At 35.5% G+C, this 26131-nt stretch overlaps 2 protein-coding genes across 2 annotated transcripts in view; both read left to right on the top strand.

The window, feature by feature from the left end:
- Positions 1–14: 14 nt before the first annotated feature.
- LOC110455567 (lissencephaly-1 homolog) lies at positions 15–15984 on the top strand. Its single transcript, XM_021505751.1, has 12 exons — positions 15–127; positions 2185–2317; positions 2727–2805; positions 3474–3548; positions 3933–4139; positions 5288–5384; positions 5658–5732; positions 6256–6358; positions 6732–6960; positions 7453–7554; positions 8123–8279; positions 10673–15984. Exons 2-12 carry the CDS (start codon positions 2286–2288, stop codon positions 10744–10746), a joined length of 1230 nt encoding a protein of 409 aa, XP_021361426.1. The 5' UTR covers positions 15–127; positions 2185–2285; the 3' UTR covers positions 10747–15984.
- Positions 15985–24538: 8554 nt separating this feature from the next.
- Positions 24539–26131, top strand: part of LOC110455573 (beta-1,3-galactosyl-O-glycosyl-glycoprotein beta-1,6-N-acetylglucosaminyltransferase-like) — a 36678-nt gene continuing 35085 nt past the window's right edge. Inside the window, exon 1 of the mRNA XM_021505759.1 lies at positions 24539–24715. The gene's annotated coding sequence lies outside the window, so the exon portion shown is untranslated. The remainder of the gene's footprint in view (positions 24716–26131) is intronic.

The raw sequence follows: 26131 nt of genomic DNA, 5'->3' as shown, positions 1-26131 counted from the left end.
CGGATGAGGTAATGAGCATGCGCAGTTAATCATTCTCGGGTGAAATTTACGTGTGGAGTCCTGCCAAAGAGGGCATTTTCGACGATTTCTGACAATTTTGCAGATATATTTCAAGTGTTTATAAATGGTAAATGGTTTACAGTATCCAAAAATGTAGCTGATTATACGATTTTGATCGATATAACTCAAAATTGATGTTTTCCTCATGCCTCTACTTTACAGATATGGCGGGGTGACATTTCAGTGTCTGCAAAAATTATCATTCATTAGCTGAAATTTTACAATGAATCGATTTATCTCAATTCGCACTCCTATAGAAGAATATACATTGAATATGCTCATCTGATAACGTTGTCATCCTGTGGAGAATCGCGAAACACGGAAAACGTATTTTCATGATATTTTCCATACATTACTGGCCCCTGATGCACTTGAATCTTGACATCTGTCAGTGTCATTCGCCACCATGCTATTCATGTGTTATGATGTATTTCCTTTTCAAACCATACTGTATTATTTTCAATTAAACATCATGCTATGCTTCAATTACCATAGTGATGACTCTAACCTTGAAAGTTGCACTGACCCTCGAGCTCCTTGTTATCAATGTATCCATCCATCATTTTGCTCTGTTCCAAATAGGTCTAAGTTTATTTTATTTGTGAACCCATCACACATGCTTCATTGTTAAACTTTTCTGCCTGAAATTAAAAATGTAAGTGAAATTTCACATGTTATTCTGAAACTCTGGACAAGTAAGTTAAAAATATTACCACTGCCATCGATAAAATATAGGGGCAGATAACTGGGTCCAGTTTGAGATCTTGTTGGGTAAAAAAATGAAAGGGGACAGGCCTAGGGACAGCTGCTAAACACTTATGACACCACTCTGAGTGTACTTTCTTGTTTGGGTGTTCATAATATTAATACCCGGCCTCCTCTGTCCCACTCCATGTAATTAATGGAGCAAGCCCGATGTGAATCACACCGGGGTAATTATTTATTGACAGCACATTGGTCCGCATCCATAAATAGGTCTGTAGTATTAACTATTTCTGTTTAGAACTTTAAGTTAAACTCCGCCTAAAATGTCATTTAATTATCAAGTTCTGACGTAGCAAGTGCAATTGAAATCTGAATTGACCGCCATGTTGGAAAGTTTGTCTCTTCCCATATAGGTCGAACGTCTATATGGTGTTATGACCCAATATGTCGTTTATTACAAAGGGAATCTTAACTTATCTATTAATATTGCTAAGATTAACCCCAAAATGGAAATAACACTGGATAACAGTGTTTACACATACATGTACATAAAGAGGTTACTTTAGAAAGAGTTGGATTGAGAATTTGTGAAGATTTTTTTAGCCCTTACATTATATAATGACATTTATGTATGTCTGACTTCAGATGAAGTTTTTCGTATAAAAAGGTAAAAGAAAGAGATACTCACTACCTAATAGAGACACATCAATGAATTTTGTAGATACTGGTACATATATATATATATATATATATATATGTAAAATTTTAATTTCCTGTCATGTTTGTTAATTTCATTTATCAGCATGCACATTCATCTTCAAGAATTAAAATATTCATGATACGAGATAAAAATATAAAGTTAAATTATAGGAATTATTTGAGATATTTCAAAAATCTAAAAATAAAAAGTATGCTATCAGTTATTTTTTTAAAGCTTTTTCAGGTGAGTTCTGAACGTCATTTTAAAAATGTTAATGAATCCCATCGCTCCAATACTGATGGGTTTTCAAATATTAGGACATATGCATGCAGTCCCTCAGGAAAATCATGCATGAGCCCAATTAATGTTCTAAAGTTGCATCAAAGCTGAAGATTCATGTTGAGAGATAAAAGAATTTTATCATAGAATCTTTTTGGAATATAGTTTATCAGGGGAAGGTAAACAAACATTTCTGTTTTGGCTTGCAGTTGGGATACTGTGTGTATCTATATATATATATGGGGCAAAGAAGTAATTCCAACAGTGTGGACAAGTTTAGGTTGTCAAATTTTCGGAGCGATCCGCTCTACGTTTGGGGCTTCCTGTGTAGAATATGTCCTTTGATATTGATCTTCGATTCTTCATTCATTGTTTTAACATTCTATATGTATGATTTTTATTGTAAAGAAAAAACTCATTGTTTCACTTTTGTTTTTCAGACTTGCTACAAAATGAATTAAACAGTTGTCTGGGACCTGCCTCCAGTTGGTTTACCTTGACACTTAAACAGTGAAGTGTTTGGTGCATCCAAAATTTCAAAATGGTTTTATCTCAACGACAGAGAGAAGAGCTGTAAGTTAACATTCAACAATTGATATTAAAATTTGACAGAAATGTCTAAAACTTGCAATTCTTTTTAAAAAAATGATGTAAATGATCATTCAGTCAAAAGGGAAATATGAAACTTAATTAAGATACAGGCGTGTATTGTTTAATGAAAACATAGGGCATGTAGTTATCTTCTCTTTTTTCCCAAATCTGCCTGGAGTCAAGAATTCAGAAAATTGATACTGGATTCCTCCTGAGATAAAATAAATCTGTTCTGGTATCAAATATGGTTGTAATCAGTTTTAAGTGTTTTAATGACCAATTTAACACAACAAAGCCAGTGGGTCTGACATATGCATATATAATTAATACAGTTATTCAACGCTTGCTCTATTATTAAAATTTCATTTAAAAAATATTTATTTTCAAACAGAAATCGTGCAATAGCTGACTACCTTAGTTCCAATGGCTATATTAGTGCTCTTGGCGAATTCCAGAAGGAGGCCTCCATGGTAAGTTCTTCAACATTAACAAAACAACCTAAATGGTCTACTTCAAGCACAGACACTTTTGTCCAAAACTATGATTACTTGTATGAAGATGTTCCCAGCAACAGAAATAGAAAAACCAAAATTAAACAAAAACCTGATCTCTTGTTAATAGCTCCTTAGTAATGAAAACTTGATTAGGTGCACAGCTTTTTCATATATATTTTTCATACCAATATTGTTAACACGCCTTCATATTAAAGATTTGTTATATGTATTTACGATGACATCAATATAAAACAATTAATTAATTATGTCAATTAACTCTAGAAATTAATCCATTTACTTCTGAAAAATATCAATATAGTTGCAAGGTCAGTCATGCATGTATAATGTTGTAATCAATTATCATTAATGTTGATTTTTATTTTACTGAAAAAATGAAAGGCACAACTTTCTTCTGCCATTCTGTTTTCTATTGGTTCTTTCCCAATCTCCAATCAAAGTCCAAATTTACTTTATATGGGGGAAAAAATCTATAGAAATGAGGGTGATGCATGCAAAACTAAAGGAATGCTGTACATATTGAAAGCTCTATTGTATAAGGATTTATCTAGACTCCCAATAAAATTGATATCATTTATGCATTACATGTACATGGTGATGTATATTTTCAAATTGTCTAATTTCAGCAAGGAGAAATAGACAAAAAGTATGCTGGCCTCTTAGAAAAGAAATGGACATCTGTCATCAGGCTTCAGAAAAAGGTACAGGTGTTAAAAGGGAAAATTATCTTAGATTTCAAATTCTGCTTCTATTGATCAAAACCCAAATGTCTTAGAATCAATAGAATCAACAAATATGGCTGTTAGGGCTCTTATATAGGCTTCCTGTATATTTCAAGGTGGCTACTGGAATAATGGTCAATAAACTTGCTTGAAAATTGCTTAAATTTATTAGATATTTATTTTTCTGCCATACTTGAAAATCTAAAAGGAAGCAACAGTCGCAACAGGAAAATTTGACAATGCAAACTATTTCAGTTTAATTACTCTATTAAATATATTGACAGCAAAAAACCCACATGTATCTTACTTTATTTATAAATTCATTGTTGTCCATTCTGATGTTAAGTTGATGATTTATTTTAGGTCATGGACCTTGAAGCCAAACTTTCGGAGGCAGAAAAAGAATTCAACTCTGGGGGTCCCACTCGTGACCGCAGAAGTCCGTCAGAGTGGATACCCCGCCCTCCAGAGAAGTACACCCTCAGTGGACACAGGAGCCCCGTCACACGGGTTATATTTCACCCAAAATTTAGTATAATGGTTTCCTCAAGTGAAGATGCTACCATAAAGGTATGAACTTGACTCTGAATTTTTCTGTTTTTTGTCCCCTACTGGTGTAACCAAAGGATTTGTTCAGACAATGTTTTAAATGATTGATCATTTCAGTGCATTTTTTAGGAGCAATGAAAAATGTTTATTGTTTATTTGTTAGCTTATGCCGTGGCGTCCGTCGTCCATACGTCAACAATTTCTTTAAACGACTTCTCCTTCTTAACCACTGATTGGAATTTGACTAAAATTGACTAAAATCATCCCTAGGTGGTGAGGATTCAAAATTATACAAATGGTGCGGCTGAGGGGCGGGGACAGTCTGGCTATATTGCTATAAACAAGTTCTTCTGTAGAACTATGCACTCATATTTGGTCAGAAGCATTCATGGGAGGTGGGGATTCACAATTGTACAAATAGTGGGGCTGACCTCTAAGGCTAAGGGCTGTGGTCAAAAATAGTTGGAAATGGTTGATATCCCCACCCTATAACCATATATACAATTTCTGAGTATAAAGAGAAGATTCACATATGCTTCCAGGATAGCTCCGGGGTCTGGCTCCATCCTTAGAGACTTAACCCCTGGGTCATATCTTCGAAATGGTTGAGATCCCCACCCCAAAACTATATATACAATTGTTGTGCATAAAGAGACAAATGCAGTCATGATATTAGAATTGACCCCGGGATCTGCCCCACCCTTGCAAACTTAACCCCTGGTCGTAACTTTGAAACTGTTGAGATCCCCACCTCAAAGCTATATATACAAATGCTGGGCAGAAAGAGACGAATGCAGTCATGATATTAGAATTGACCTTGGAGTTTGGCCACAACCCGAGGGACCTGGTTTCTTAGTCACAGCTTGGAAACAGTTGAGATCCCCACCCCATAACCACACATAAACTTGCTGTCCATGAACAATCTAATACAGATATGCTACAAGGATTGGCCTTGGCATATTCCCTTGTCTCTTATTAGGAGAATATTTTGCCATGATTGCGTAGATATCCAGATGGGCGATACAGGCCATCTGGGCCTCTTGTGCTTGTTTTGTCATTCTGAGCCTGTATTCAGATGTCAATGCAACGACAACTTAAAAAAAGAAATAATCTATCATAAATGAGGACTTTTTAGTCTTTTAGATGAATTTGATTTTTTTTTTTTGTAGTTATGGGATTATGAAACTGGTGACTATGAAAGGACCCTCAAAGGACACACCGACTCTGTACAGGATATAGCTTTTGATCAAGCAGGCAAATCTCTGGGTAACTTTCATCTGAATTTATGTTACGTATCTGGAAGTTGTTTCAGATCATTCAAACAAATTTTATGAATGGTTGTGAAATATAATAATAATATACAGCATTTAATATAGCGCTCTATCTATCTAGAATAAGCCACTTTAAAGCGCTTTACAATTATTTATACAATTTATACAATCAATACAATTAGCATATATTATACATTAATCAATACAAATATGCTCAAATTACTGCATTACTTTCAATTCCCTAATTAATGTTATGATTTATTTTCAGTTTCGTGTTCAGCTGATATGTCTATAAGACTTTGGGACTTTACTGGATCATACGAATGTCTGAAGACCATGCATGGTAACTGTATCAAAATTTTTAGTCAGATACGAGTATACATTTTTCCAAACGGTTGTTTAGATAAATATAAAATTGAATTGTTCCAAAAGATTATTAATGCTTTGTTTTGTAATCTTATGTAACAGTGGCTGTTCAGTTATATACTGTTAGAGTTATTCCCCTTGCAGTGTGTTACATGTAACATCTGATGTCGCCACTGAGCGATAGTCACCTATATAGAATATCAAATCCTCTCCGGCATCTGTAATCAACCAATCAACACCTTAATTTGTGAACATAATGCATTATAAACATTACTGACGTTAGATGCAAGCTAGCAAAGGTAATTATTCAGGCAAGTTGGGTAACAAACTGCTCTTACCTATATATGAAAACTGGTTGTCACAGGCATCGAACAGGTTGATTTATACCATTGATTTGTCATAGAAGGACATCTGACGAAGAAAACCTAAAGCTGAAGATTGCTTTTGAGAGATAAAGTATTTTTAGAAATTGAATGAATAAATTTGTGCAAATTTTTCAGGTCATGACCACAATGTTTCGAGTGTGACTTTCATGCCAAGTGGAGATAACATTATTTCGTGTTCACGTGACAAGACCATAAAGATGTGGGAAGTTTCCACTGGGTAAGTACTCCCTCTATCTCTCCAGCATTAACACAAACTTTGTGTTCAGATGAATTTCTGTACTTCGTTAAGATGAACAAACAAGTAACTATTACCTACTTTCAAGGTCACAGGTGTCAATTGTGTTATAAACTTTGGACAACTTCATAGTGCAAAATTATTTATCCTAATGTTGTTGGTGAAGAGAGCTATTAAATTTTAACAAATTTCCTAGAACTACTTTCAAGATCACATGTAGGGTAAGTTAACAAACCTATAACAACTTCTACAGTAATATTGTAGATTTGAGATGTTTAACCGCAGATGTGTTTTAAATACTGAACACTTGAACATATTTTGTGTGAAACAAATGGTAAATTCTTTTGATTAACAGATATTGTGTGAAGACTTACACAGGCCACCGTGAGTGGGTACGTATGGCCAGGGTGTACCACGACGGCTCGCTGATCGCCAGCTGCTCTAACGACCAGACAGTTCGTGTCTGGGTTACAGCCACCAAGGAGTGCAAAGCTGAACTGAGAGAGCACGAACATGTTGTTGAGTGTATTGCCTGGGCACCTGAGTCTGCGCACCCCGCCATTAATGAGGCAAACGGTGTAGATGTAAGTACAGAAAGCATCCAGAGCAATTTGATTAGATGCATATAGAATTTAAAAATTCACCAGAATGATTACAAGTTAAATGCTGATACAATTTGAATGCTCCTCACATTTTTTTAAGTTAAACATCTGGATATTGTATTAAAAAATCATGGTCAAAGAATATTGCACTGATTAAGTATATGATAAATGATAAGATCAAGTATTTGAGAAATCTATAGAAGAATGATTCATCTTAGAGTACCATGTTGGAGTAGTGGGAAACAATATTACATGTACCAATAAAACAATTTAAGAATCTGAAATACCCAACCACTCCTGCATTTCATTTAATGGTCACCTTCTCTACCCTACATGTACATTCGATTATGAAATACTTACCTGTACAATCAATTAGTGAATATCCACCATCATAGAGTAATACTAAAAATGATGAAATATGACATGTTTTTTTACACAAATATCAATAAGTGGTCATTTGTGATGTTGATGCAGGTAAAGAAAACTGGAAGAAGCGGCCCGTACCTGGCCTCAGGATCACGTGACAAGACCATCAAGATTTGGGACATTAGCACAGGGCTATGTCTCTTCACACTGGTAGGGGTTTCAATGCTAGTGATTAGTCAAGGGTGTATAACTATGATGTATACCTTGATCAATCTATACACTGTCTTGGAAAAATCTTACTTTCACTTCTGGTCTCGAAAAAACATGAATCCTTGCCTCAATTTTTTTAAATTAATTTTTTAAGAAAAAAAAAAAAATATAAATAAATATGTTGCAACTTTCAATTTCAAGAAGTCTTCAGAAAGCTAAGATTGGATGAGAGTTTTACATTGTGTACCTATCCTACAACGTGACAGTCTTACAACTTTTAGTTTTGATTTCTTGTCTTGAAAAAGGCTTTTAAAACCATGTATTTCTTATACAAGCAATGCTCACCTCACAACCTTTATAATGTCACTGTAACCTGAACATTTTGACACATTCCATCAGTATTTTATTGAATATGAAAATTTATAAGTTTTGTTGGCTGAAAATTTGGGAAAGAAAATGATAATACTTTTTTTTAAGTTTTTTGAAAATTGCAGGAAAAGGTGCTACATTTGTTTGTTGTTAGTTATTCTTTGTAACTGTTTAACCTGTAAAATACCTGACTATACAGGTGGGCCATGACAACTGGGTCAGGGGAATCCTGTTCCATATAGGAGGCAAATATATGCTGAGTGCATCAGATGACAAGAGCCTGAGGATCTGGGATATCAAAAACAAAAGGAACCAGAAGACTCTAGATGCCCATCAACACTTTGTAACATCACTAGGTAAGGATCTTCTATTGTCCATCAACACTTTGTAACATCACTAGGTAAGGATCTTCTATTGCCCATCAACACTTTGTAACATCACTAGGTAAGGATCTTCTATTGCCCATCAACACTTTGTAACATCACTAGGTAAGGATCTTCTATTGCCCATCAACACTTTGTAACATCACTAGGTAAGGATCTTCTATTGCCCATCAACACTTTGTAACATCACTAGGTAAGGATCTTCTATTGCCCATCAACACTTTGTAACATCACTAGGTAAGGATCTTCTATTGCCCATCAACACTTTGTAACATCACTAGGTAAGGATCTTCTATTGCCCATCAACACTTTGTAACATCACTAGGTAAGGATCTTCTATTGCCCATCAACACTTTGTAACATCACTAGGTAAGGATCTTCTATTGCCCATCAACACTTTGTAACATCACTAGGTAAGGATCTTCTATTGCCCATCAACACTTTGTAACATCACTAGGTAAGGATCTTCTATTGCCCATCAACACTTTGTAACATCACTAGGTAAGGATCTTCTATTGCCCATCAACACTTTGTAACATCACTAGGTAAGGATCTTCTATTGCCCATCAACACTTTGTAACATCACTAGGTAAGGATCTTCTATTGCCCATCAACACTTTGTAACATCACTAGGTAAGGATCTTCTATTGCCCATCAACACTTTGTAACATCACTAGGTAAGGATCTTCTATTGCCCATCAACACTTTGTAACATCACTAGGTAAGGATCTTCTATTGCCCATCAACACTTTGTAACATCACTAGGTAAGGATCTTCTATTGCCCATCAACACTTTGTAACATCACTAGGTAAGGATCTTCTATTGCCCATCAACACTTTGTAACATCACTAGGTAAGGATCTTCTATTGCCCATCAACACTTTGTAACATCACTAGGTAAGGATCTTCTATTGCCCATCAACACTTTGTAACATCACTAGGTAAGGATCTTCTATTGCCCATCAACACTTTGTAACATCACTAGGTAAGGATCTTCTATTGCCCATCAACACTTTGTAACATCACTAGGTAAGGATCTTCTATTGCCCATCAACACTTTGTAACATCACTAGGTAAGGATCTTCTATTGCCCATCAACACTTTGTAACATCACTAGGTAAGGATCTTCTATTGCCCATCAACACTTTGTAACATCACTAGGTAAGGATCTTCTATTGCCCATCAACACTTTGTAACATCACTAGGTAAGGATCTTCTATTGCCCATCAACACTTTGTAACATCACTAGGTAAGGATCTTCTATTGCCCATCAACACTTTGTAACATCACTAGGTAAGGATCTTCTATTGCCCATCAACACTTTGTAACATCACTAGGTAAGGATCTTCTATTGCCCATCAACACTTTGTAACATCACTAGGTAAGGATCTTCTATTGCCCATCAACACTTTGTAACATCACTAGGTAAGGATCTTCTATTGCCCATCAACACTTTGTAACATCACTAGGTAAGGATCTTCTATTGCCCATCAACACTTTGTAACATCACTAGGTAAGGATCTTCTATTGCCCATCAACACTTTGTAACATCACTAGGTAAGGATCTTCTATTGCCCATCAACACTTTGTAACATCACTAGGTAAGGATCTTCTATTGCCCATCAACACTTTGTAACATCACTAGGTAAGGATCTTCTATTGCCCATCAACACTTTGTAACATCACTAGGTAAGGATCTTCTATTGCCCATCAACACTTTGTAACATCACCAGGTAAGGATCTTCTATTGCCCATCAACACTTTGTAACATCACTAGGTAAGGATCTTCTATTGCTGTTGAAAAATTCAAAAGAGGAAGTGTTAACTGGCACTTTCGCAATGAACAGGTGTGTAATATCTTGACTGCAAATCTGAACTAATTCATGTATTCAAACAACAATCACCATGAAAATCACTGAAGGTCTATAGCAATAATTAATTTCATAGACCAAGTTGTCTGAAATGCATGTTATTCAATGATAATCATGCTTTTCCTTTATTATTGCACATATTTTCTAAATTTAAATTTTGTTCTCAACCACTAAATGTTCAAGTTTACATTTCTTTGTATAGGTCTGGTCTATCGGAAAATTTATATGTCATAGACCGACCGATGGTCTATGATGGGTTTATTTTAAGTTCCAAGACTGGATGTGCATTTTGTGACACTTCACCCTCACAATTGATTTTGTCTGTAGGTCAAATATGCTTTCACTACCGATATACTGTCAGTTTTAAGTATCATATAATGTGTATTTAAGCTTTACTTGTTATTGTAGAAAATTACAGTTAAAATATACTCAAGTTGTAAACAAATGTATGTAATATTTGGAATTATATATTGTATATGTTTTTGTTTGTTTCAGACATGCATAGGTCAGCACCCTATGTAATTACTGGCTCTGTGGACCAGACTGTCAAAGTTTGGGAGTGCCGCTAACTAATTCTGCCAGGAACTTGCATTTTACTTGGACTAGGTATATACCAAGCAATGATACAAATATATTGTAAAACTGTCCCGAAATTTAATTTTCGTCACAAATCAAACAATCATCCAATAAAAACCATTGTGTGGAGAGGATCCAGTTTGATGGTATCTGTCTGGGAGAGTTTGGATTGGTTGGTATAAAGCCTAGTTTTATACTTTTGGTCGAGAGTTCGGTCGAACGTGCGCACTACTAAGGGTGCTGGAGAAAGATCTCAGTCAGTGATGCCTCCGATAAATATGACAGTGCTTGCTTCCAGTGGTCTTGTCCGCTTGTCTTGTTGTTTAGTCATATACCTCTTACACAACTTCATTAACTGATGGCTATCTTTAATGCGAAATTACAAAACAAGATCGATTTTTCTATGAAATGAGGAAAAAGTTTTCCTGTACGGGGCAAAACTGAGAAGATGGCTGATTAATTCATGCTCAGTGACAGTGTTGATTGTATCTGAAATAGTTCATGCTTATTTTACATATATATACACATAAACCAGTGATTATTGGACTTGGGGAGTATGCTATATGCTCAAAGACTGGTGTTCAGATTTTTAATCGGGAATGCTGACAGTGATACAGAGAGGGAGATCAGCTAGCCACGGAATGATCATAATCATTTAAACAAGATAATTGACATTCTAATTTGTGTAGTGTGTATACAGGATCTGACACGTCTTTCACCACAATGTGTGCAAAATGCAATATATTTCAGCGTATAGTACTATATCTTCACAATCCAATAGTTGTATGACATGTGCTGTTTTTAAGCTGTGTACATTGTGTTACTGCCAAGCTTATATAAATTGTCTTGTATTTGTATCCATTATGTACACACTGTACACAAGTAATAGATATTGGTTTGAGCTTTTAACATATATAAAGGGTTAACCATTGGTTAAAGCTATAGGTTGGAAACAATGTAAGCCCAAAGAAAATTAAAACATATTGTATTTGACTGCAGTGTATAGGTAAATTATATTGACATAAATAGATATGTATGCTATCCAAGTTTATTGTTATCACCATCTAAAGGTGGATTTAATAGTTATACAGGGAATTTGGTATGTACAAAATATTTTAAGTGTTTCCTGAAGTGATGCAATGCACTTGTGTGTTGCAATATTGACTTATTGTGTCAGAATGTCTTTAATAATTTATTTCCAGATAATTAAATTGCATACGGTTTTAAAGGATAAAATTGAATTTGTTGATTTGACAGTGCAGTACTATGAATTTTATTGATGAATAATGTGAATACTCCTATCCTACCTATTCATTGTGTATATTATATTGTATCATGCAAATTTGCACATGGTGAAGATTTTGTAACTATTAATAGTTAATGATTATAATCATCCTTCTTTAATATTCCAGTTATTCTCTTCGACACGTACCTGAAGGTGCTTGATTTATTTTTTGCCATAAGCATTTCCAGAAGACGGTTTGATGCACTTGAATTAAGACTTTATTGTCTTTAAACATACCTAAATTGCCTCAGTGCAGACAGCCCTGTAGAGCACTTCATAGTTACACCATAGATTGGTCTATTATTTGGAGTGTTTCAAGATCGCTGTTGGTATTGAGTACAAGAGCCAAATTGTTCAATATATATATATCAAACCTAAAAATCTGTGATATGCTTTTTCAAATTAGATATTTTCATTGTGTACTGTTTAGATAATGGTAGATAACAGAAGTTTTTGGGCCTCATCTTTTGATGAAATTCCATAATTGAAAATCATTAAATTGTGCACTTACCTGTCTGGGAGCTTTAGGCATCAAATGTCAGCACTAGATGGGTCAGGTCAAAGTTCATGTTTTAGTGGATTTTATACAGATTTTCTCATATGATTGGATGTACTCAGTGACCTTTACAAACCTGAGTTTAATCTATGGTGAAATGACCAGATCACACTGCTGCACCCCAAAAACTGAACCCTACTTACTGTTGGGCAGAACTACCAGAACTGCGAATAACGGGTATGGCCAGGTTGTAAAGTATTATTACAGAGTTGTTCCTCTTGTTTTTGGTGCTGATTTGCATAACTGCTCTGATGCATACAACCATCCGTCCATACATAATAAGTAATCTCAGTATTTTCCGGTGATATTTTTATGTTGTAATTTTACTTTATCTTTTTGACAAGTTTCAATGCACTCATATTATAAACAATGTATGTTTATTTATGCAGCTCAAATTAGCATTCCATGACTTGATTTAGATCCTTGTACCAATTGAAATAATATATGGTATATATGAATTCATCCATTAATATTTAAAACACTTGTTAAGCCTGAAGTGGTTGTGATTTAAAGCCTAGGTTCCTGTTCACTTCAGCCTGTTTCATTGTATCCAAATTATATCTGAAGGATGTCTGCAGATTTTGTTTCATTTCGTGAAAATATTATGATGGATGGTTGATGCAAGAATAATTATGACAGCACTTAAAAACCTTGAGGAACCAATCAATGACTGATAATCCCTATACATTGGTTTGGGTTTTAGAGGAGTTGATTCTGTATGGAATCCATGAACATGGATGAAGTGTGTCATTCTATAAAGCTTGCCATCCTTATATATATACAGTCTATGTAGTATCTCATAACATCTACAGCATTCTTGTGCTACAGTCAGTTAGCTTCATCTTCATCGTTAAGTTTGCAGTTCATTTAATTTATTTACAACACATGCTTTTTATTACAGGACTTCAATTATTATTTGCAGTATATACACAGTTCTATGTGTTGTTTATCAAATTATGTTCAATGGTAAATGCAACATGCATTGTTGCATTCACTTAACTTTCAAGGAAGGAAACAAAATCTCGTACTTGCATCACATTTCCTTGTTGGAGCTGTGCTGATGTCGGACTTAAACGGGTTGTGTGTTTGTGTTCATAAAAGCCTCTGTGGTATTTTGTCTTATATGAAAATATGGCCAGTTTTATTTATCTTGTTACAAACACTCCATTCTATTTTTGCAAATTTGAGCATAAAATGAATCAATTTTTGAATACAGATTGAAATTGATAAAAATAGACATTGCATATTTGAATGCTTTTTGCCAAATGCTGTTCTAGTCCCATATTTTCCACTCATTGTGGTAAAATGATGTTATATTTAGATAAACAAAATGTGCAATTTTAATTGAAAGATTTGTTTTGTGTAGTTAGATAGATGTAAACTTGACTATGATGACCAGTTTGAATCTGCATTATTGTAGTACTGCTTGTTACTTATCCATTACAGTAGTTGGTCAACAATTTCTATCTGGTTTGGCCTTGGAATTGTGGGGGAAAGTTCTTGGATGGTGCACACGTTTCAGTCCAACCTCCAGCGGGAAGTGATGCTTGTACAAAATTTGTTTCTTTTCCGACCGAATTACACCGGAGTGACCGCCAGATTGATTTTTATTACTTTTGGATAATGTTTGACTTGTTGGCCTTAAAATATATATAAAACTAAAATTAAGCTACCTAATGTTAACACCATTCCAAACACTGTGCAGTGGTATTATCTTATTGATCAAATACTGCAAACCGTTACTGAAATTGTATATGTAATGATGTATAATAATGTATTGATACAAGACTATGCTGTTATATACTATAAAACCATTACAGTTACAGCCAGGTACAAGGAGAATGGGTTGCATTTATTTATGCGGGAATAATAAAGATGTGTCGGTCTACAGTAAACGTCAGATGTAAACATTACTTGACCTGACTGAAGTATATTCTATATACCAAGTGCCAATGTAGTTTGATTTTTATTCATATATTTATGTTATGTTCACTATATTTCTCATTTTATTATCTCCATTGTATTACATTCTCTGCAATAAGAACAGCATTCCACAAATTTTATCTTGACATCCTCTGTCAATTTTAATACAATTTCTGATTAATTGATCTGAATGACATTTGATTCATTGGTGATTTAAGATAGTTTCATGGCCTTTTGTGGCATCCAGAGAAAAAGTTAACTCCTAGGAAACCAAAAACAACCAGATGAATTAACGGTAAAGGTTGTTTGATCGTTTCCACCAAGTAACACATTGATAGTTCGGTATTAGGGGATACCATGTTCATATCTAATACTTGATCCCTTGCCTTTTTGTTTGCTGTGCCTCTCCTGGAATGTTTGTATCATCATTTATGTATTCTATCAAAGATTGTTGCTTAGAAAACAGATGATGGAAAATCCCTTCATTTTTGCCTTTGCTATAATCAGAGGTAAGACCCCTAGTTTAGGGGATTATATCCTGTATTATAGATGAAAACGAGGGAATTTTCTCTCATGATCTTTCCAGCTTTCCTATTTTCTCTATTCTGTCTTTCTCACTTTTTCGATTAAGGGAATGTGTAAGTAAAACCGCCATAGGTATGGCTTGTTAAAATGTCTTTCATTGGTCAGACAGTGTTTTAACAGCCAATGAAATTCAGTTTTAATAAATCTATGGTATCCAACACTACAATTCCCTTTATAGCTGTATATATAGCACAATCTATTGAACCTGATGTAAATGTTGATCTGTTGTCTCTAACTTCAACCTTCGTCATAATTAAATATCATTCTCCTTAACAGTCTGTTTAAAGAATATAATGTGTATGCATTTTGTTTTTTTCCTTCTGGTACCATAAAGAAGTGAAATATTATTAATTGAAAAATCTTTTGGAAGGGAAATTATAAATCGCTTGACAATTTTATTTTGCCAAGTAGAGTCCAGGAACATGTATGTTATGGTATTCTTGGACAGGGTATCAATGTGGTTCTGTACTATCGAGATCATTTTTACATCATTAAGTGCTATTCACAGTCTGTGTACGTTATAACTAATGTATCTGCCAATTTGTTTGAGGAGCGGTGTTGGGTGTAGGACCTCTGGGTGATGACAATTATCACTTTAATTAGACGGTTATACCACACAAATTGGAATGCGTGGTATAAATGGGTGTTCATGAATACTGAACTATGCCCGCCCTTCACACAACATGGCAGGTTTCGTGTTGTAATATTTTAATGATAAAGTGGATAATATTTGGTTGACACATCCGGACTTGAAGGTCTTTACTCATCTATCTAACTACATTTTTGTTGCTTTGTACGGCAGTCCTCATGTACGTCAAACTTACAGTTTTATCTTTGATCTGGTCGTGTCTACTGTCAATAAATGATAATGTCAGATTCCTGTTTTTAGTTCTTGTCATTTTTCTTCTGTTAACCAATGGTGTATCTTGCACTTTTCTTTTATTCACACTAAACAATTGATTTAATTTGAAGTGACCAGTTCTACTGAATATGTGTAAATTCATAAATAATGGGGTTTTATGTGCCCTCGCTTCTGTATCAACAGTAGTTTAGACCAAATTGGATTTCCAACTTTTTGGCACCAGCATCCCTGATGAGTCCTAGAAGGACGATATTGGCCCCAGCATCACCGATGAGTCCTAGAAGGACGATACATCTGTATGATGCAGTGTAATTCATTTTTAGCATACTGTATATTACAAAAAATTAAAGGTGCTGTGTGGGTCTGAAGTTCATTTTTAGGATGATATCAGATTCCTGTATTTCTTGTCAGTTTTCCTGGTCACCACAAGCGTATAGCAGATCTTTCTTACTGGTATAAAAACTAATCGGTGGTATGTGTGTGGTTTAGAGGAGAGGGGGTTGCATGACAGAGAAGTTAAAACAGTAATCTGTTAAATGTAAATTAAACATAATTCAGATAGTGCATTTATATGGTATTATATTACAAAAAATAAAATTTGGTCGATGATGTACCAAAGATACCAGGTTCAGTTTCAACTTGTGTTGAAATATTGATTTAGTTGTATTTCTTTAAGTTATATTTATGTGATTAAAACGTTACTTGGACCAAACGCTTATTTCCAGTGGGGTCCATTTATTGACAGACGTTGATAAAGAAATGGCATGTACAATTGTGGAATCTAAAATACTACAATCTAGCGAGATGCACGATAGTTTAGGACACATTAGACATGAACACAGACCAATGACGTAACAATCAATACCGGGTCCCAAGAGAAGATAACTCTACAAGTACAATACGCAAAGACGGAATACACCTACGCATATATACTGAAGTATGTTATAAGAATGAGGTATACTTTAGGACTCTTTATTAGACATGAATATAAGAATAGGGGTTAATTAAAATGCTGGGGAGAAACTTAAGTTCTTGCACCTGTGTGTTTCCTGTGGAATCCTGAAAATCTAGACAAGTCATTACTTCGTCTCAAAATAGCGTCTTAAATAAATATGTTTAATAGAAAGGAACTGTTACATTCTGAGAAATATTTTGCATACTTTACAATGTAACAAAGGATGCAAAAAAAGATGATAGATAAAATAGAACCAAATATACAACAATAACAGGAGTAGTGACAGTGACAAAAAATAATATTCGGGATTATTCACCTTCTTAAATTGTGATCCGGTTCTCCAAAAGAGTTTCTGCACAACGCAATACTCGTACTTTCGTACTTTCCATCAAATCCAGAAAAGTATGTAGGTCACCAAAACTCTGATACGTAGCGACATGCAATACTATAGTGTCTTTAACCTTTACGTTTGTTTGATCTCATCTTTATTTTGCCTTTGTTTCTATCGCCCTAATGACTTCTTTTGTGTTGATGAGCCGGTAAGCATATACTAAGTATAACATTGTTCGAAACAGGTCACGATGACGACCGTAAAATATCAAAAAAATGTAGACTGAAGTTTTGTAGAACACCCTGGATATGGAGATTTACTGGTCAACAAGACAGGATAGGTAGATTTACCGGTTAACAAGACAGGATAGGTAGATTTACCGTTCAACAAGACAGGATAGGTAGATTTACCGGTCAACAAGACAGGATAGGTAGATTTACCGGTTAACAAGACAGGATAGGTAGATTTACCGGTGAATAAGACAGGATAGGTAGATTAACTGGTCAACAAGACAGGATAGGTAGATTTACCGGTTAACAAGACAGGATAGGTAGATTTAACGGTCAATAAGACATGATAGGTAGATCTACCGGTTAACAAGACAGGATAGGTAGATTTACCGATCAATAAGACAGGATAGGGAGATTTACTGGTCAACAAGACAGGATCGGTAGATTTACCGGTTATCAAGACAGGATAGGTAGGTTTACCGGTTAAAAAGACAGGATAGGTAGAGTTACCGGTTAACAAGACAGGAGAGGTAGATTTACTGGTCAACAAGACAGGATAGGGAGATTAACTGGTCAACAAGACAGGATAGGGAGATTTAACGGTCAATAAGACATGATAGGTAGATCTACCGGTTAACAAGACAGGAGAGGTAGATTTACTGGTCAACAAGACAGGATCGGTAGATTTACCGGTTATCAAGACAGGATAGGTAGATTTACCGGTTAACAAGACAGGATAGGTAGATTTACTGGTCAACAATATTGACTAGAGAAGCATTTCATCCAAAATGTTCACGAAATCTCATATTTCCCAACAACATAATTTGAAAGTTTGACAACCATGTTAGTTATTTATCATTGCATTTCAGCATAAGTAAAATAAGTATCAACATAATGTACTGCTTAAATATGGCATGCGTTGTAAATTTCGATACGGACATTAAGCAAGCCAGTCTAAGCATTAGTGGTAACACATTAGTGAGTTTTTGCTTGCATTTATGCAAATATATACAACAATGTTGAGTTAATACGAACATCCCTATCACTGTACACACGTTAACATTGCGTTACCTGTATGAGTTTTTCTCCATTTAATCAAGATGCTATTTTAACTGTCACTTACATGGCGTCAAGATGTTCATAAATTGTACAAACATGACAAAATAATGTCGGGTCTAATTAATCAAAAAATGTTTCGTAGCAGGGAACATTTTTACATGGTTTGGATATTTATGGAGTGTTCAATTTCTTTTCTTTTAGAGGATTTTTTTTTGTCCAAGAGAAATTTAATTCCTCAGCAACAGATATCCATATGCATATTTACAAATAGAATTAAAAATGAAAGAGGCTTTCTGAATTTACGTTGATTCTTCCTCACAGCTTGTTTAGTTCCTATAAACATATATACATCTAACAGCTGTTCTTATATACCCGGGTTTTTTTTATAAGATTTTAAATTTGAAGAAAAAAAATGCTCGTACAAAATTCATGGCAAAAGTATGATATTGTTAACACACAGCTAATTAAAAAAGTTAAACCAAAAGATATGTTGAATTTAAGTTAATTACAGAGTGGTACGTAGGCCTGAAAAATCATTAGTAAGTTACTTTAAAAGAAAAAGTCTCATATAATCACCGGCCAATCTCAGACAATCAAAGGATTATTTGAGAGTTACCTACCTTGTTTCAGTTATTTGCCTCGTTAAGCATTTGTGTGGAGTTAAACCCTAGGGGTCTAGGCCTCAGTTATGAGGTAGGTGAGCAACAACCTGCTCTCAAAGAGTGACTTCAATTTTACAATATATTTAAGCTTGTCATGCACCCCTCTAAGAATATCTCAGAGGATTTTTTATGTGATCATGCATAACCTTATCTTGATGAAAGAAATGTCATTTTGCAGAAGAGAAGTTGGAGTACAGACATCGCGAAATGAAATCATTACAACATTGTGTAGTAGTACAAAGACATACGTCTCGGAAACATCACTTAAACTATTGATATATCAAGCCTTTTATTTTTACCTAAAACTCTAACGATCGTAGGTAGGAAGGGCAAATGGCATCACACAAACTGGTATTCTTCTCAGACGTTTTTTTTCTAATTTATCACTTCAACCAAAATAATGAAATAACTTGTTTTCTTTGTACATTGGGAAACGTTCCACATTTGTTGTAGAATAAATTCATGGAATGACTCTAATACTGATGCGGTCAGGACCCTTCATGCGCAACACTTGTGAGTCCCCGAGTTGTTCCGTAACCGTGATAACCACACTTAATTATCTCTTTAGAGTAGTGGAACAGTTGATGATTTACGCACTTAACTTGGTATTATTTTGAAATTAACCAGTACTTCTCTAATTTGTTGAAACTAAGGGGTCTCATCTGACTGCCAGCATGTTGTACCCTAGCCTTTCTTGGGCTCATTGGTCGAACCTGCAGTATTGTGCACTGTACTTCCAGATTTTAAGTTGCAATCACCTTTGAGCGCGTTACCTTCATCCTTCACTACCTGATGGAGACTGAGAAGACGTTGAATCTAGAGTAAGGAAGCACAGACATGCTAACCGATAGGCAGCACAGACATGCATGCTCACCGATAGGCAGCACAGACATGTTAACCGATAGGCAGCACAGACATGTTAACCGATAGGCAGCACAGACAAGTTAACAGATAGGCAGCACAGACATTTTACCGATAGGCCGCACAGACATGTTAACCGATAGGCAGGACAGACATGTTAACCGATAGGCAGCCCAGACATTTTACCGATAGGCAGCACAGACATGCATTCTAACCGATAGGCAGCACAGACATGAATGTTAACCGATAGGCAGCACAGACAGGCATGTTAACCGATAGGCAGCACAGAAATTTAACCGATAGGCAGCACAGACATTTTAGCGAAAGGCAGCACAGACATGTTAACCGATCGGCAGCACAGACATGTCAACCGATAGGCAGCACAGACATGTTAACCGATATGCAGCACAGACATGTTAACCGATAGGGAGCACAGACATGCATGCTAACCGATAGGCAACACAGACATGCATGCTAACCGATAGGCAGCACAGACATGCATGCTAACCGATAGGCAGCACAGACATGTATGCTAACCGATAGGTAGCACAGACATGCATGCTAACTGAAAAAGCTTTGCGATATTCAATTTAGTCTTCAAAACAAAAGCGTTTTGTGAAATGTATTGACCTTTTTCAATTTATTTTGGAATTCTGGTCAGATGAGGCTACCTCAGAGCCCCCCCATGACCTAATTTGTATACTGTGACGTTGTCTGTTTTACTTAAGATTTTATACCTACTCCTGGGTTCCAATGACCGGTAGATATTCATGGATTTTCCGTTTGTTTATGTTTCATATCAGTTTCTTTTGATGATTTGTCATAAACACTTTGATCCTTGTGTTTACCCTTCTTGACAAATATACAACCCTAATGCACTCGTTTGTGCCTTACATAGAAAAAAATCTTTTGATATATGGTCCAATTGCTCGATAGTTGGTTAGAGGTAACCGGTGGTGGGACAATTTAAAAAAACCCAGATATGATTAATGTGTTTTGAAGATTTATTTTGATTTGAAAGACTTTGCTTCTTATTGACAACAATTTGAAACTTTCTCTAGCCACTGGCTAAAGTAAACCAACCTTTGAGGAAACGGGGCCTGATATTACATCCTACACTTCAGGAATTGTTTTAGAATAGTGAAGTGTCTTTATCAGACAGGGGTGTTTGTGTTGAGCTCTACACGGTTACACATATCAACGCAAAACACTGCAACAAATAAAGAAATATTCAGGAAAGACAAAATGTGCATGCAATAAAATATCACTGCAGTGTTGTTAGGGACAGAGATATATGGATTTACGAGAGGCAACAGAGTCACATAAAACTTCAGTTGTTTACTTTTGCCAATGTTTCTCAGAGTTATATAACCATATAACATTTAAAAAAAATGATATAGCCCTATACCGGACGCCGACCCTGCTACACGTAACGGTCCCACATATGTCGCTGCTCAGTAGGTTAAGTTTGAATGGACATGGAGAGATATGCCATACTTATAGCTTTGATATGCGATACCTGTTTAATGTCTTGGTCTTAGCAGAAACACATGGGGTGTACTTCTATATCCCTTACATGTTGTATACACACCGGTAACGTGGTCATTATCTTACTCAGCATCCCAACCAAACATTGAGAAAACATACGTTATCATTTTTTAAGAATGTTCTCATAACTTTGAAAAGAAAAGAAAAGAAAACGTATTCTGATATTCGTCAGATACATGTATATAGTGACGCTAGACTGGTTAACGATGACAATAGCGAGGTGAGGATCTGATTAGCTGTATGTTCACATACGTTAAATGTCGTCAGTACTCGGACACTAGTATCTGTTAGATCTAAAGTCTTCATTTCACACTGTTCGAGAATTTCATAAATATAATGGAATATGGAAATGACTTATGTCGGTGGGTTGTTTATCACACAATCGCTATGGTCAGACTCTGTGTGTAATCGGATATGGTGGATAGAAAATATCGCATTATGTTTCCGAATGTTATCACAACGAAACCGGGCCAGTAAATATACCAGCGAACATACTATACGACCAGGACATGGCAGTCATGTCTGATATATCATGATAAATCCAAATTCTTTGATCTGATGTGATGACTTAAGAAAATAAAACGTTCATTAATAAGGAGTATGGAGTGGTCATTGTCAACATTTTACATGAATAGGTAATTGTGGACATACTCGAATATAAATGAGACCTTATATGAAGTTGGCATCAAACTCGGTTCGCAAATTTTGGAGAGGACGTTCTATCTCCGACCTATTAAAACATTAAAGAGGATATAGTTAGTTATTTTTGACCAGGAGTTGTAAAAAGAAGGTCATCACTCTGTTTATTATATGCATACATTGTTGTATATCAAAACTCGGGGTTTCGGCATAAGAAACAACGCGTCTTTCATTGTTTCTGAGCTAAACAAGCAAATTCCGAGGGTTGAAATAAATGATGTAAGTATTGGCTGACACCCTTCCATTTTTCCATTCCGTATCCATCGGTGCAGGAAATCTAGGTACGGTACATTGAGCATTTCCCGAAACAATTGCATGCGCCAAATTGAAGCGGACAACATCACCCTTCTAGGACATGACTTCCGGTTCCAAATCTTAGGACATATGGTTTGCTGCATGAACGGATTTGGTTTTGTGTGCATCGTACCTTATATGTTCTGGAGGCTAATGTTTCTGAAAATCTAATGGCTACCTCTATGAGTCCACCGATTCCTAAGCCATTTTATGCGTATTAGATAGAAAAAAATATCAAATGCCGCTTGGGAACTGGTTTTATCATATTCAGCTTACCTTAATGTCTGGTTCTCAAATTTTATATCAAAATGCCTAGTCAACCTTGTACAAAACATGTTTTTGAACCCTCACTAGTCCTATACAGTTTGGCCTATATCAAGGTCTGGTTGATACTGGTAGTCAGGACCAAAACGATCTATATATGGTAAACAGTGAGATCTAGGTGATGTATGGTTGACTTCAGTTCCAGATCAGACAGTGCCCGGTTTTAAATAGTTATTGATATAGGATCAATATTGTGGGCTATCAGGATCATTTCTTATTTTAAGTGGATTTTTTTCCAATTTTTGACTATCAAAAATTGAATGATTAATATAAATATATTAATATAAATCAAAAATGCGAAATGCTTACGATGTGTTGGACGGTGTTAAGAGATAACAATAGAAATATAAAATAAACATATTTGTTTACTTAATTGACCAATAAAATGCTTCGAGGTTAGAGTTCAGAGTTGATATTACTGAGTCTGTTTTAGAATTACGATGTTCTGGGTGAATGTGTCAGCTGCAGAAGACGTACTTGTGGTTTTCTATATTAATATTCTATTCTATTTTACCCTTTACCCGTCGTTATCAACTAAATGCTTGTTCCAAGCTTTTTCGGTTGTTGGTTACCGATCCAGTTTTATTTTATTTTGTATTTTACGAGAAACATATCTCAGTGAAAGCATCCTTAAAGGTCACACCTGTGAAACCGCCAAACCTAAATTATATTTTCTAGATATTAACCTGTATATACCGACCCCCTGTCTATTAACGCTGTTTTGCTCCCTCCTATACGCGGTTTTAGAGCCAGGTTAACTGTCTTTCCTTGTATTGGTGTTTATCTACACTTAGAGTTACGATTTTATCTTTTCGTTTTGATGCTATGGTTCGTTTTTAACCTCTGAGGCGACTAATACGATGATAGTAAACTCCTTTTGTGAAAGTGTTTCGGTGGTCTCTTAAATAAAATGTCAGCTCTGATAAATTAGAGGTGTTCCTTAATTAAGAGGAAAATCAGTTTAAGGCCTAACGAGTTATTAGCAAGCTTACATCCTATATGACAATCGCAACTTCTCGGCCAATTCCGGCTAGGCGCGGAATCATACTTCGAGGTATGATTCCGCGCCTAGCCGGAATTGGCCGAGAAGTTGCGATTGCCTATAAGAGTGACCGAGTGAACTCCTTCGGCCGGTTATAAGTAGGTATCCCCAAGTCGATTGTCATTTTATGAAATATAATAGATGGTGTACTTAATTTGGGACGATAGTTAGTGAAATGTTTGAAGTCCATTAAACAATGTAAATAAAGGTGAACCAATGATATTGATTTCAAATAATAGCTACAATAGTAGATGTATATACGGTAAAAGTACGTGAATAACTGTTAACGTATTCTTCCATGATGATGCAATTGATTGCTTGTCCTTGTTTATGTATGCTGAACAGGCTTTTATACGTTTATACTGCCATTACCAAATTCAGTCAACGATACACGACATTATGAAGAATGAAATCGAATTGATAAAAAAATGAAAATGACCATATGCATCTATACGTTACATAAATACTCAAATACCGCGGTGTATGTGCTACAGCGAAGCTAACCAATCAGCGCGCGATACACCGGGTAATAATTAACATGGGCCTCAGTATGGTAGTAGACCCACTGCCGTGTGTCCGCTCTCAGTGTGTAAGTTAAGTCTGTTCATCATCCAGTGATGAAAGCCTGGAACAGACTCTTAGTTAAACGTGATATGTAGTTGGCTATACCACATGTTTAGAAGCGTGCGTCTGTCTGGTCAGAACGTGGAAACATACCTGGATATACCTGGAACTATTACGCTACGGTAAGTATACCTTCAGCTTTGATTTGACTGATTATGCTACATAACTCAATTTACATTGTATTCCGAAAAAGTAACAGCTAAAGTACCTTAACTGTTATCATCATATTGGCGACCTTCTCGTCGCTCTCGTCACTATAATATTACTATTATATACAATATATTTGTAATTTATGATCAAAACAAAGCTTCTTGTCATTTGTATTTTTCTAGCAGCATGTATTAGGAATTCAACTCACCTGTGAGTTTTAAGTGTTAACATGAATCGTTTACATTTAATTTTTGCTGATGCCACACTTACGACTGAAAGCTTTCAAACATTTCAGAATTTTGTTGCGTTGGAGAAGTTGCAATTTTTTAAATTAGATTTCGTTTATTTCGTGGATGACAAAAAAACAAGTAGTAATGCCGTTTGAATTAAGTTGAAAATATTAATATAGGGAAAGACAGTTACTCCGAGACATGGTATTTCTTACATCTCTGCAGACATCTTGAGATCGTTTAATCATGACAATGATCGAGACATATGTCGGTTGCTTACATGTCTCGATTAACCTAACAGGTGAGATTGCATTAAGTTATTTATGTTACGTACCTAGAAAAGGTGCTGGATTGAAATAAACAAAACGCTGTCTCCTACATAGTTTTTTTAACTAGATTAATTTTTAACGACGTAATGTATGCTAGTTCGGGAAGTACCTAATGAAGAAATGGCCAAAAAGTGTTTGTGAAATATAAAACCCTTTACATGTTATTATGAGTAAGGAGTGCGGTGTGTGGTGCTGAAGACATCACCAACACATGGTCTGTACTCCTTCACTGAGGTTATGATATCTTCACTCAAGAATCAGGATTACACGCGAATACACAGATAGTATTCTTATGCAAGTATGCATATTTCTCTGCTGTCAATTCTATGATAAAGATATAATTTTGGTAATAATAACATGGTTTGTGATTATTTTTGCAAATCTATTGCTGATAGTGTCACAGTTCTGTTTTTAAACGTCAATTAATATCAAATGTCCATAGTATCTGACAGATATTATAAATGTGTGGTTCTAATTTAAGCGTTGCTATATTCAGTATTAAACACTCGTTGCAGTGGGTTCCCTGTAGCTATATATATGAGTGGCTGGGTCTTCCAGTAGTGGTCAAGGCTGGATTCAAAAGCTCGCGCAGCTTGTGACAATACGAACCCTGATGGCAGACCGAATATTTCACGGCTCGATGAAGTAAGGATGACTTCAGTTCGTGTCTCTTTGAAATGTTGAAAATGAAACCTCAGGATCGTATTTCCCAATATTTTCAGTCACGTGACGCCTGGCTGTTTCTGGCTACCTTCTTCTGGGGTTCTTTGGTCGACTTTTCCAATTGTGTTCTAATGTGTAGACTATATCAGGCGCGGATTTAGGGGGG

Source organism: Mizuhopecten yessoensis, unplaced genomic scaffold (genome assembly GCF_002113885.1).
Source record: "Mizuhopecten yessoensis strain PY_sf001 unplaced genomic scaffold, ASM211388v2 scaffold8299, whole genome shotgun sequence".
NCBI classification, from domain to species: domain Eukaryota; kingdom Metazoa; phylum Mollusca; class Bivalvia; order Pectinida; family Pectinidae; genus Mizuhopecten; species Mizuhopecten yessoensis.
Note: the sequence above shows the minus strand (reverse complement) of the source record. Positions and strands in the feature narration are given on the sequence as shown.